Source organism: Dermacentor albipictus, chromosome 8 (genome assembly GCF_038994185.2).
Source record: "Dermacentor albipictus isolate Rhodes 1998 colony chromosome 8, USDA_Dalb.pri_finalv2, whole genome shotgun sequence".
Taxonomy (NCBI): Eukaryota; Metazoa; Arthropoda; class Arachnida; order Ixodida; family Ixodidae; genus Dermacentor; species Dermacentor albipictus.
The window spans coordinates 13,836,325-13,850,898 of record NC_091828.1 but is presented as its reverse complement, the minus strand read 5'-3'; the positions used below and the strand labels follow the sequence as shown (position 1 = coordinate 13,850,898).

At 44.7% G+C, this 14,574-nt stretch overlaps 1 protein-coding gene across 4 annotated transcripts in view; it reads right to left on the bottom strand.

Annotated features, from left to right (window-relative positions):
- Positions 1–14,574, bottom strand: part of LOC139048620 (DNA excision repair protein ERCC-6-like) — a 374,291-nt gene that overhangs the window by 20,036 nt on the left and 339,681 nt on the right. For all 4 annotated transcript variants that reach the window (XM_070523067.1, XM_070523070.1, XM_070523068.1 and 1 more), the window contains one exon: positions 4,113–4,232. In XM_070523067.1, coding sequence (XP_070379168.1) covers positions 4,113–4,232 — 120 coding nt within the window. The remainder of the gene's footprint in view (positions 1–4,112; positions 4,233–14,574) is intronic.

The window sequence follows — 14,574 nt, the reverse complement described above, 5'->3', positions numbered from 1 at the left end:
TGCTTTCCTCATTGTGCTCACTTTCACTTGTGCATGGCACGATTTCGGCAATGCAGTCTTTGTTTCCGGGCTCTCCCCTGGTCGTGACACTATCATTTCCGCTCACAAACTCGTCCACTCTGACAGCTCGCTCCAAGTTTCGGCAACACTGGCAACGGCTGCGTCGCATTCATCAGAATTTACAGTCATCACCGAGCACGCGGAAGTCATTACGGCTGAAGCTATTTCGGATTAAACGCTCGTACACGGCCATGCGTACGCGTCAGGTGCCACGGGCATTGGGTTGTGAGTGAGGCCGCTTTAGCCCTAATCTCCCCCTTCAAGATCGTGCCGAGAGTGCACCTCGGAATCTTGTACATTGCAGGGACATCCAACTTCTCACCGCGTTCGACCCGATTTGTGATTGAGCTTCACGACGAAAGGCGAATTCTGCTACTTCATCACAGTAACACAGCGGGAGAAGGCCCACAAGGCGCACACAATGAACCAGAAAAGCAGCGAGACAACTCTCACTTTCGCCACCTTGCACGACGAGGGCACAAGAACCTCTGATTGGCTGTCTGAGCAAGCGCTGTGGGTGGGCCAGGATAATTTTTGCAGACGGGTGTCCGCTGCTTCAAGGTAGCACAGTCACGTAGGGAGAGCAGTTGGATGGAGCCGCGCTGCCGGGCATTCCCACAACCGCGAGGGAAAGCCAACTTCCGGGGGCACTTTTCGCCACTTGACGTTCGATATATCGGGAGTCACTACTACTAGTTTTGTTCGGTGTAAGCGTAATTTTTGCTATATATACTCATTGTAACTATACCGTGTCCAGAAGTTGTTCGATATATAGAATATTTAGATGTAAACAGGTTCGATATAGTTGGGTTCGACTGTACGTTTTTGTCATGACTCATCCCGACCAGATGGGCTTCTGTCAAACTCTTGATTACAACCTTATAAACCAGTCGAACTTGCCGCACTTGTAATGTGCATAGCTTTTGTGCACATAAATACCGTATTTACTCGCATAATGATCGCACTCGCGTAATGATCGCACCCCTGAATTTTGTCGTCAAAATTCATTTTCTTTCCCGTGTAATGATAGCACCCCGAACTTTTTGCAGCAATATGTTGCATGCCAAGTCTAGCTAATTATGATCGCGCTTATCATCTGTCGAATGCCACGTGAACGACTCTTGAAGAGATACCAAGCGGTCTGCACGCATCAAACATTCTTAAGCAGATGCTCCATTTCATTCCTTTAATAACTTTCCGCACTCCCATGAAAAAAGAAACTTCAACCAAGCTTACCTTGGCTTTATTATTTGTAGGCTTCATAATGGTTTTGGTGAAGAACAACAACAAAAAAACTACTAACTGCAAACTACAAACTAAAACTACTAACTGTTGACGATCCTTTCCAGGTGAAATCCTCAGACGATGTAATAAGGTTTTTAAAAGACAACTCTAGCAATGAATTTGTAGCATGCTCTGTAAATGTTCAAGATTTACATTATTCAATCCCCCAAGATGAGATTTTCGACTGCGTGGAAGAATGTATAGATGCACACGGTGCTGGTGCTTTTCAAGATGCCTGCGGGGTTTCAACCGGTGGGTTCCTGGAACTCTTTTCTGTATATTTGAAGCCCACTCATGTTTTGTGGGAGCGAATGTGTACCTCCAGAAACACAGCATCTGTATAGGGTCATATATTGCGCCAGCACTTAGCGATTTGTATCTTGCCCAGAAAGATAGATTACATCAGAATGCCCTAACCAGAACAAGCATCTGGAGAGTCTTTCGTTATGTTGACAATTACTTAGTTCTGTGTGATGGCTCTGGCGCGAATTCAGAGGATGCAGTTTTGGAGGCAGTAACATGCTTTAGTCATGCACTTCAGCCACTTGCTGTTACACACGAGGTCCCCACGCAAGGGTCTTTGAGATTCCTTGATCTCCGACTTGAGCTCTCCAGGGGGAAGGTCTGCTGGGCCTATAAACTCAGAGGCAACAAGGCGCCACTGCCATTCCAATCAGCGCATTCAAAACTGGTGAAGAGAGAAATTGCAAACCTTTATCTAATGCCCTTAAAAAATTGTGCATCCACGCGAAGGAACAAAGTTTCGGCGGCAGGTTGACCGCCTTACTAGGGCTGGTTACCTGTCGCACCTTCTTGTGTCTGTTGCAGAAAAAAATGAGCAAGAACCTAAAACTCGAGCGTGTCCATAACAAACAAGGTGGCGAGAAGCCAAAAATGAAAGAAAAGCGAGGGACCGTGGCCGTGCTAATGTGCACAACTTTTCTCACCGCTTGAAAAAGATTGGGCGCAAAGCTGGAGTTAATGTAGTGCTTACTGCCCCGAAAAAACTGAAAAGCCTCTGCCGACGTGTCAATGCTGAAGAGCCGATAAAGCAGCAACGGTGCATGATAAATCACCAGAATCATTCTGTGGAGTGCACAGAAGACGCGGTGTATTCAATACCTTTGAAATGCAGAAAAAAGTATGTAGGGCTAACTTCAAGATGCACAAACGAAAGACTAAAGGAACATAAACTTGGCGTTGAACAGGCTAACAGGAATGTAGGCATCCATGTCAGGGATTGCCCCTCTAAAGCTTGCGCCGCAGAATTCAGACGCTGTGAAGTGCTGAAGAAACACAATGACCAGCTGGTCCGGGAGATAAGTGAGGCAGCGGAGATGAACAGACTTCATGATCAATGCGTTAGCACGCCGTCCTTGTTAATGACACAAAAAAAGAACTTGAGCTTTTGCATGTACAACCACTGTCTTGAGTGCAAAAAAAGAAAGTCTTTCTGGGACTACACCGATTCTAATAAAGCTCAGTTGATAGTCCAGTCGTTGTGGTGTGAACCTCTCCTCTTGTCCTTTGTGTTTTTTGATTGGTTTCTCTTTCAAATATGTACCAACTGGCCTAGATTTCAACCCTTCTAAAAAGTGTGTGTTTCACATGATGTGCGATCCCGTGACTGTGCCACGTATGGGCAATGGTATAAGAAGCCGTGTTTCTTTCAAATAAACGTTGTTGAAAGTCGGCGCTAGCCGTGTTGTCTTCTTGTCTCGTGTCTCGTCTACGTTTTGTGCTGTTAACACCAGGAACAAAAAGGCACCTTTCGATTCTTCTCGTCTGCACTCGTGGGCACGCAACAAATCACGAGCGACAATGATAATGGCCACGTTTACACTGATACGTTAGCAGTGTACCCTATTCATATGCCGCGGCTTTTAACCCAGCTAAAATATTCGCCCACCCTTAGCAGAAACATGCTGTATTAGCGTAGTAGTGAAGACAAATGCCGCAGTTTCCGCAGCATGCCTGTAATGTGTTTCTATGTCACTGGCCGCTAGGCGAGCCCACCTCTGTTTCTGTCCCCTCAAAGTGGACATGGCTTTGTTATTGTCGCAAACTTTCAGATATTTATGATATTATTCATTACTGATACGGAAGAAGCTGTTTCAATGCGTGCAACGAGAATAAAAGAAATCACATTTGGCGCGTTCGGCTTGCTCTGCCGGCCGCCATTTTTTTTTATGTACTGCACTGTTCAGCAGCAGCTGCCTGCTTGTTGACATGGTGTCATCTCGCAGCAAACGCGAGATGAAAAAAAAAATTTTTTTCTTTGCGCGGAAAATTTAAACCACGTAATGATTGCACCCTTGAATTTGCATTAATTTTATTTACTAAAAAGTGCAATCATTATGCGAGTAAATACGGTATTCCCAATTAGAAGTCAGCGCTTTTCCTTGTCTGTGTTATTTGTAGGTTTTATTTTCATTCAAGAAGTTGCACTGTCACCTTTAGTCATGCAGAACCAACCAACGCAATCTTTGATGTTACTGAGTAAGGTACCCCTGCTACAATGATGCCCTATGGGTGCATGTTGTGATTTTAATAAATACACAAACTCAGTTAGGAATAATACTTTCAAGAAGTACACTTGAATGCCTTTGTAACAAAGCGTTTAGGGCCTCTGAAATCATTTGTTAAACAGGTCACTTCATTGCAAAGGCAGCTCACAATAAAGCTGGGGCAGAATTATTCCTTCGTTCACTCATCATTTCCTTGTGAAGGCACTCAACTGTACTTCCCTACATGCATCAAGCACATACCAGACTTCTTGAAAAGCTTTTGTAGCACGTAATCGTCATGCTTCTGGCTCTGCTCTGGGTGGACTTCTGGCTTGTATGTTGCTTTCTTGACTACGTAGTTGATGCTCTCACCTTCCACGACTGCAGAAGAAAAAATATCACCAACACGACCTCATTTGATGGTGTTTATAAGAAAAAGTTCATTATGTTTCCAACTCCTCATTAATTTCTCAAATATAAATGAATTTAGGTTTAACCACATACGAAACAAAATAGACAGTCACTATTACGACTGAAAGAAACTCGAGCAGGCTCTCATGCTTTGCCTCTATGGCGTGATTACAATGTAGTAAGGAATTTTCACTGCGTTATCAGTATACAAGCACACAGGATAAGCAGTTCACAGATCTGCATGGATTAAAAAAGACGAAAGCATGTGTGTGCCTTGGACGGAGGCAACTGATGAGTTCACACTAATGCGGTATGCCTTTCATCAGTGCTTTCACTTGAGTGAAGCCCACCAGAAGCTTCTGATGCAAGCAACACAACAATAGCCTGCCGCAGAAGGCTTAAACAAGTAGCAACCTTTAGTGTTTCAATACTGAAGTTCCTTCAATCACATGAAAAATGCATCTGTATGCTCATTGCACAGAAGATACAAGAACATACAGTCGAACCTCATTATGACAATGTTGCTTCTAATAACAACGAACGAGCATAAAGAGATAATATACACAGTGCTTGTTTGTCCCTTGTTTTACATGCTATTATTAGATCATAAATAGCCAACTAGCCCAAATTTCACCTGTAGTGCGGACAATGTTGTATCGGACACAAATACCTGTATTATATATTCTATTTTTGCTATAAGCATACAAGCAAATACCTTGATAAACAAAAATTTTTTGAATTAGAATTAGGTCTACGTAAAAGAAAGGTAAGGTGAGTGCCTCCAATGGGCCAGCAAAGAGTCTCCTGTGGATTTCGATGGCCCAAGAGAACAACATGAGAACAACACTAAGCTGCATGTACACACTCTGCACTGCTGTGAATATGCAACCATGCAATGGGTGCTATCCCGCGAGATTGATTCATTCTTCATTCAAGACAATTGTCTCGGGAGGCATAGAAAAAGGCACAGTAAGTGCCTGGCTAGGCTATGCCACCCAGACAACAGCCACAGCAGTGCGATCATTTTCATATTGTTACACATCATACAATCACAATGAGGCGCATACCTCAATGCAAATATAGCAATTATTTTTTCTGCTCTTCAGAAGAATAAAAAGGACAACAAACAATGTTACACATGTATCACATATTTCATAGCACATCACACGCTAAAATGAAATCTATACTGTCGAACCTACTTATAACAATATTCAAGTGCCACAGAAATTCCATTGTTATAACCAATAATTGTTAAAACTGGGTTGCATGGTCGTTCTTTATCTTTGACATCATCTTAACTTTCCATTACACATGTCTCGTTGCTGTCTCATTTGATTAAAAATCAGCACATATGTGCATGCGTATGGTGGTGTGTGTTACCTATATATACGTGTACCGCTTTGTGGAATAAAACAGTTGTTGGAAGTTAGCACTGTGTCCACGTCTTGCCACTGTCTTTCGTCCCTTTTTGTGCGCTAAAAAACCTCAGTTATGGAATACCAACACACCCTAACCTACGCTATCTCACAATATTGTCTTTTCTATGTGAAATGAAAAACAACTGTGGCATGTCATTGCGATTTGTGAGTGTCGATGGTTTGTTCGGAAGCACTATCAGCTACAGCTTGAAAGTGAACCGGAAATCCATAGCAACGAGACACCAGACAGCCATAGCGATCACTCCTCTGCTGCTGATTGACCATGTCGCCGTATGGTTGCCACAAAAATGGGTCCGCCCGCACTTATCCTTTGTGTGGCAGAGAAATTTTGCCAATAATAAGACAGCATCTCTGATATCATACGGTTGCTGCTTTTATGTGCAGCACCTGTTGGGTGAGTGTTGGTGGTCTAAGGACATTTGGGTGAGTGCTTGGGCGGCAAGAAAAGTTGACAGAGAAGATGCTCTCTTATAGGAAATGTATTTCGTCTGTGAGCACTGAGAAAGTGAAATGAGCATAGAGCGGTGATATGTGAATGTGAAATGAAAGTTGAATCATTGCTGCTTACTTCTGACACCAGTGACATCACAACAGAAAACAATGAGGAGAGATAGAAGAATTAGCCACTATTCAGATACCACAATCTTATGACAATCATTACTTATGTGTGTACTGATTCGGTGAGCCTCCAGATTTCCCAGATCTTAAAAATTCAGCAGAACTCCTCTTTCGCGCTTCCCTAAAAACACTCCGCACCGTCTAGCACAAGTGTTAAATTTCTCAGATGCTGAGTGGAAATAACCAAAAACATAAGATCTCCTCAAGGACGGCCACACAATGCTTTACTAGGCTGTGCCCCAAATGCAGTGTATGTGCCACATTTTAATAAATGTCTTTCACCCCAACGCTTTAGCGAGCTGCACCGTGAATACAGCGGGTATGTACCACTCTTCTTTATTTCTTTATTCATACATGGCCTGCAGTGCCATGAAGGCATTATTGGAGGGGGGGGGGGGGTGCAACTTCCGTAAAACCCATCAACAGTGTTGCAGCGCACCACAGTGAATTCCAAGAGACAATGATTCTTGGAAATAAAGAATAATTAATTAGTCCTGGAAAGGTACAGCCTAACTTTAGGTGGATGGCCTTTACACAAGGGAACATAATGTGGGGCCTTCAGACAGTTGGACGAGCAGGTTCCCGTATCATTATGGAAGACTGAATAAAAGAGCATAAAGTATGTGTAACCTGCTTCATTGTTCGAACAAACGATTCCAACGAAGTTCTTTTTTCCTTTTTCTTTACATTTCCAAAACAGTCGTATCTTCCCAGGACAAATCTTGCCACAATGAATTTTTTTTCTAATGCATATGTACACCACAAAACAGATCCCACAGAGAGCAAGCATACTCCTATACAATGGCAAAACATGTTTTTTTATTTATATGCTGCTTCTTTATTGTCAATGCTTACGTGTTTTAAGCTTTGTTACAAGAAGTCAAGGACATGTCCTGCACTTCTGTGATATAAACATGTTCTGACCAAGAGCTATCCTCTGACAGGAGATAACACCTAAAAATTTTACTGATTGATTATTCCCTATTTCTTGGCAACTTAACAAATACGTATCTATTATTTTGTTAATCTTTCTTGGAAAGCCAACAAGTACACATTTATTTATGTTCAGAGACATACTATTAGTGACACACCATTTTTCTATGCACTTCATGTCAGCCACCACTGGAAAACAATCTGTCTCATCAGATACCCTTGCATACACTACATAATTATCCACAAACAATCATATCTGAGTTTCAATACCATCACAATTATTATTATATATAAAAAAAAGAGAAGCGGCCCCAACATGGAGCCTTGCACCACACCAGATGTAACAGTAACATCATCTGAGAAACTCCCTTTCAAGACAACTATTTGCTTTCTAAAGAGTAAAATATGTTTGATCCAATTGTGTTAGTGCTTATGAGAGCAAGTTTCTTGAACAAAAGTGAGTGAGACACCATGTCATTTGCTTTTCTGAAATCCAGAAATAGACAATTCATTGACCTCTGTTGTAAAGACAATGATTAATTTCATCAAAGAGTTCAATACTTGACTGGTGCAAGAAAGGCATTTCGAAATCCATGCTGGGTTAAACTCCATTGGGTTAGATACCCAATGGAGTTCAAATGATGAAATTAAGCCGAACACAAAATGTGCTCGAGCAGCTTTCAACAGATGGGAGTAAGGAAAATAGGTCTATAATTTGAGACGGTGCTCTTGGAACTGCTCTTGAATATGGGTGCAACATTAGCTAGTTTCCCATCATCAGGAAGTTTACTGTCTTGGAGCTGGAACTGTCTTCAATGAACCTCTTGCCAACTTGGGTAACTGAGTATGATGCGCCACTGGATGTGAGGCAATCAAGAGAACCAATTCTCAGTGTTTGCAGGCACCGGGGCACCATGCTTTTCATCTCAAAGGCCATGTGCGAACTTTTCAGCGGCAACACTAGATGTCATGGCCTGTCTAGAAAGAAGTGCAAGAAAAGAGCCTGATTGCCTCACGATGCGTTTCTACGCATTCGCATGCACTGGCGCATCATGCTTTTCCGAAGTCCCGTGCAGGCTTCGTGGCAGCGGCGTTAAGTGATGCTGAATGTTCTTACGGAAACGCGAAAGAGGAATCCCATTGCAGTACAAGGCTCATACATAACTTATTTTGAAGGTGGCAATACAATGTATCGCTATAATGATTCAATGCCAAACACATTACTGTTGACAGTCATAATAAAATGCGTTCCACCGTTTTTTTTGTTTCTTTTGCCATTGTAGAGTGCCACATGCCTAGTTACCCAAGTTGGCATCAAAGACATTTATTGAAAAGTGGTATGCACCTACTGGCACATACTGATTGACCCAAGTCAAAGAGGTTCATTGAAGACGAGCATGGACCACTTGGTCTGTGTGGTACGTACCCAGTCAGTCCATACCCAGTCCTCCAAGTGTGCATTAAAAAGTTCCTTCAAACAGCAGTGTCTGTCTAGCATATTAGAGGCTCGATTGTGCAACATTTGGACGACACACACAGACGAGAAACACACACCACAGAGCGCTACTCGCAACTATCATTTTATTCCTTTGTCAATGGAATAAATACTGGAAGATACTCAGGGAGGGGGTAACGACAAAAACAAAATGATATTTACAAACATGACCATCCACCAAAGCCAAGCCAGCATTGTCATATGATCATCTTTGGCATCGCAAAAGGGGACCATGATACAAAATTCCAGATTAGCGCGTGAGGAAATCCATTTTCTCTGCACTAAGGGAGAGTGATGACATGCTCACACACATACTTCCCAAATGTGCGATCTCAGCGGCTTCGATTATTTCTCCCGTCATTTAGCTGCCATCTTTGCTCACAATCTTGCATTTCTTAAAGAATGGCCAACATCCGCAATCTCTACAATGTATCCCAAGGTGTCCGGCGACTGCTTTTGAAATGTTATAGTCATGCTCCTTTAATCTTTCATTCAAACATTGCGCAGTCTGTCTGATATAGTTTCACATGACAAAGCTGGCTTGGCATTGGTGGATGGCCATGTTTGTAAAAATCTTTTTGTTTGTATACCTTCTTGCACAACCAAGAGCCCCTCATCCGGTCTCCTGGTCTCCTGAAACTCAAGCTACTTTCAGGGCTGCCAACAAGCCGTTGCTGATTCGGTGCTTCTTATCCATCCTAAAACTAACGTGTCTCTTCACGTCAGGGTGGATGCTTCCAGCGTGGCTATCCAACAGAAAATCACCTGCGAGTGGCACACACTGGGCTTCTTCCCTTGGAAGCTCCAACCTGCTGAGACTTGCTGCAGTGTTTTTGGCAGTGAGTTGCTCCCTGTCTACTCTACCATACAGCACTTGTTAGAGAACACTTCTTAGAGCACCAGCCATTTTATGCTCTAACTGATCATAAGCCTCTGGTGTATGTCTTCCATATGAACTCTTTCAAATACCTCTCACATGAGCTTCATCAACTGGCCTATATCAGAGTTCACAATGGATATCCGGCACATCAACGACACCTAGAACGAGGCAACTGACGCACTTTTACACATCACATCCCTTGGCACTTCTACACCTGCTGTGAACTGGAAATGTCAAACTCGGGCACAGATGGAAGACCCCGAGTTGCAAGCTCTGCTTGACTATACCCTTTCCCTCCATTTGCAACTCGTTCCTTACCCGTTTGTGCCTGGGTCACTCTGGTGTGACACATCAGCGGCTGCACCTCGCTCTTCATTCCAGCTGCCTTCTGTCATACAGTATTCCAGTACCTTCATGACGTATGCCATCCCAGCATCCGTGCCTCACAATGGCTTTTACACAGTGGTATGTCTGGCCGAGCACTAACACCGATGTTCGACAGTGGCCCGCTCGTGCCTCGCTTGCCATACTGTCAAAGTGACCCGCCACACGAAGACTCCCACACAGCATACCATCCCTGTGCCAACAGTATGGTTGAGTCGCTCCATCGCCAGCTCAAGGCTGCCCTGACTGTGTGCCTGGATCGAGAGCACAGGGTCGACCACCTTTCTATGGTGCTTGTTGGCTTCGTGCAGTCCTTCATTGCGACCTCGGCTGTTTAGCAGCCGAACTCATCTATGGTGCACCCCTCCAACTTCCTGGAGGTCACCCCTCTTCACCCGTTGGCCCGAAGCCATATGCCCATTCCGGACATCACTGTGGAAACAGTCACCAAGGCCTTTGTTTCAGCATGGGTTGGGGCAAGGGTTCCTTCAGTCCCCTTGCCCCAACCACTGTAGTACCTCAAATGCCTACAGGACTGCACTGAGCAACTGTGCCCTGCCCCACCTTGATCTTCTTTCTGACCACAGAATCTTTGTGCATCTGGACCTTGTGTCTTTGACGCATGCTTTTCTTAGACAAGTCTCTGTAAAGGCACGTCTTACACCCTCCTACGATGGGCCTTACGGGGTCCTCCACAAGAAACTGAAGCCCGCCACCAAACTATGGAATGGCCGTGAAGAGGCTGTCTCATTATACCGCCTCAAACCAGCCTACCTTGAGACGTCTCCCAAGGAGCTCCCTGCTGATGTCGTCGGCGTATCCACCAATCTGCATGTCACCAAGATAGCCCCATCTCTACCTCTTCGATGCGTACATTTTGCCATTTCGTCTGGGCGGGGGGCTCTGTAGTGGCTACCGACGCTACAATGCGGGGACACTAAGGTCGGTGCTCTCAGCCAGCGCCTTGGTACTGGCTGTAAAAAACATCGAAAATAAAGTTGGGCAACGCATGCTCAATGCGCAAGCATGGCGCACGCAGTTCGGTTCTAGAAGCCTGCTACGCTGGTCTTTCTGTTTTGGTGTTCCGCTGCGACCCCTCGGTTCCCGACACTTTCAACACAGCGTCCTGGTGCTCTACCGATTCGACCATGGACTACCCAGTGACTCAGATAGGAGGCAAAGAGGTGAGACAGAAACATATATAGACACACAGATACAAACATACATAGAGAGTTGGCCCCCTGGAATGTGTGTGAAGTGTACCCTAAGAATGCTAATGCGTTAAAGATGTGCTCAGAAACTGCATTTCTTAAAGTGCGCTGGTGCTCTCTCACAGATGGCATATTCAAGGGGTCAATGATGAGTATTCTGGCCATGCTATGAAGGTAGTGAAAAACAGCGTACAAGAATAAACAGGTATGGAAGAAATGATTCTTCTTCATTATCATAAGCAAAGCTCACTTATACCCCTGAAGGTGGGTAAGTTAAGTGCACTTATGGGGAGTGCACTTTGGGACCTTGAGTGACACTATAGGCTACATGGTGCTAAACAACAAAACAGAGCACACTTGCAATAAAAAAAAATTGGTGAGAGACTAGGAGTGCGTTTTTTGAAGATGTATAAAAAATGGACAATTCTAAAACATCAGGGTGTCTACCAAGTTGACATTTCCAATTTCCCTGAGTTTTCCAGGCTTTCCCTGAGCACCTTTGCAAAATTCCCTGAATGAGCCAGAGCTTTGTGTTATGTCAAGACAGGCTGACACTATGTTGCCTGATGCTGTCACTCTCTAGTAATCATGTTGAAAAAAAAAGAGGTAATTCAGTTTGAATAGTAAGGAGTAATATCTCTTTTATTTAAAAAAAAAACAGAAGGAAGGTGTTAGTAAAATGCACAATGAAAAAAAAACAGTAAAACCCATTCCAAATTGAGTCGAACATTTTCAAATACGAATGATAAGGAGATGCATACAGAAGTAAATATTTTTTAATATGAGCTATTTCTATCCACTGACAGCAAGCTCATTGGTATGGGGCCGGAACTTTGTTACAACGAGGATTCTCTCTCAGCAGCTGGGAAGTCAACCTCAACTGTCCTGACATACTCTCAGCCTGTACACAACATCTCAGTCTTGGGTTTCACTGCTTTAAAGAGTTAATCTTGGTTTGCATGAGGGACACCTGCATCTTGGCGTGAGCCCACACTGTTTCTTGAGCTCAAGCTCTTTCAAAGAGGCGGCAGCACGCTTCCTTTCCCAATAATTCCTCAGTGCGTCAGTCCTTTCTGTTCTCATCCTCCTTCTGCCATGCGTTCACCCCATGGATCAATTGAAGCATCCACTTTGTCAGTTGTAAGTCAACGTCCGTGTCCGTACTTCCTAGGGGCCGCAAAAACATCCTAAAATCGGGCAGTCTGAAAAAATGAATGCATGTCTTTAACTGCCCTTAAAAGGAAGCTGGAGTTAAAAAAAAAAATGAGTGAAGAGCTGTACATAATGGTTTTCAACCTTCCGAATTCGAATATCGCATCGAAATTGACCAAAAGAAAGCGCAAACAAATTTTTTTTGATAAAAAGTGCAGCAGCAGACTCGGGCAGCTCGTGCGCCTCGTTACCGCCTGTGATTGGTTGGGTGCCTCGTGATGTCAACATTGGTGTTCGTCCGGACCGGTCGCTGCCGCCACACATGAAGCACGGTGCAAGGTGGTTTAGGGCTGTGGTTTGGCGAGACGGTAATGGTAAATTTCAAGAGCTTGCGTTTCTCTGAGGAGTTCAGCGTTGCTCCCTACGTGTATACGTAGCCGGCCTCTCCAAGAAGCAAGAAATGCTGGTAGCAAGCGGTACTTTCGACGCGAACGAAAGCGAAGTGTTGGCATCTCCTCGTGTTAGAAATGTTCTTTGGTGAGTATGTTTTTTGCGAAGCTGTATTCAGCGATCCAGTGAGTTCGTTTCCGGGCAAATAACTGTACTGTTATGTTCCTCCATGGCACCTCGTGGAATGTAAGGAGGGATGCGATCGTCGGCATTTGTGCGCTGCCACAAAGCTGTCGGCAATCTACACAGACGGTTTACACGCGGGAAACGTTTTTCGGCTCTTGTAGCATGCGTAGTGGCCTTCATCCGCGCCATCCGCATGCTACTCGTAACGGGAGCCGTAAAGGCGGCTGACTACGTGAGACTGACTGTTTCTCTCTGTGCGCGAGGGGGAAAGCAGTGTCCTGGCATGCACCGGCTTTCAAACGCATGAAAACTTTACACTTGCACTGCATTATGGTAGCTGCATGTTGGCTGTTTCACAACAAACATGCGAATAGAAAATTAATGGCGGTTTGCGACGAAACCTGCGTCAAGGGTGGGAGATGAACATGTACCTTCCATTCAGCATGCTAACACAAAGGAGCTAGCAATAAATCAAAATCCAGGTTTGGACGAGTTCGTGTATTCATAAGGTCTTCCGAGACTTGTTACCATCCGTCCGCCCACACCCGTCCCGCCTTTGTGCGTTCGTTGCACCGACCTTTTCGAGCTGCATTTAGAAAGCCTGCAAGCAAAAAGTTGTACTCTCACTCATTCACGCATTACTGATAAACTCTGGTAGTAATCGTCGTCACGGAAGTGATTAGAGAACACTGTTGTTCTTGAGCGCTTGAAATTCTTTCGATTCAGAGCAGCCTCCCATTTAGCTCCAAGCTTCTTGTCTTGCGGGGAGTAATGGAACATCGTCGCAGCCACTGGTGTTTGTGCAGCCATAGGCTGCACAGAACGCCGGCGTGATTGGCCCCCCACTTCAATTGATGCTGCGCACATCAACTACCACTGTACATACACACAAACAAAGGAATGCAGGCTCGAGCGAGGCAGATTATGACGGCACGCACGCAGAAACAAGCACGGTCAGGCACGTTCGTGGAGACTGCGAAGGAGCAGAACACCAGTGCTGACGTCCCTACGCTGCAGTTTCCGGTCTCCGCTCGCATTGTCAGCATCAACAGCAGCACGTGTCGCTCGACAGGGGGCGGAGCAGCAGCGCAATTTTAACCGGCAATTAGGTCGTTCCTAAGTGAAAAATCCCGCCCAAAATTTTACGTGCATGGTTTATGATGAGCATGATCTGAAGTGAAGGCGCGACAATGACGGCGGAAGAAGAGGGGACACACACACGGGCGCCCTGTGTGTTTTCTCTCTTCGCCCACCGTCGTCATCGTGCCTTCATTTCAGATCATTGTTAGGACAAAGCTCAAGGAGAAGCAAACGTACTTCATTATATCCATTACACTGTTATAATGTTCATCTGCCTTCATGGCTAATATATTGTGTGTCGAATGCTGCTTTGTGTCAGCTTGCCCAGTGGGAAGCCGAAGCCGATGTTAAGGTCTGCACCGACCGTGCAAGTTTCGTTTAGTGCAACAGCAATTATACGGACACTCGAAACATGTTACAACCACCATCATGTTGTCATATTGTGACGACATGATGGTAGTGCAACATGAGGTGCATGCATGGCCCAGGCGTGCAGAGTTAGAAGGTCTCCAGACACGCATAGTGCGTTTGGCTGTAAAAGCGA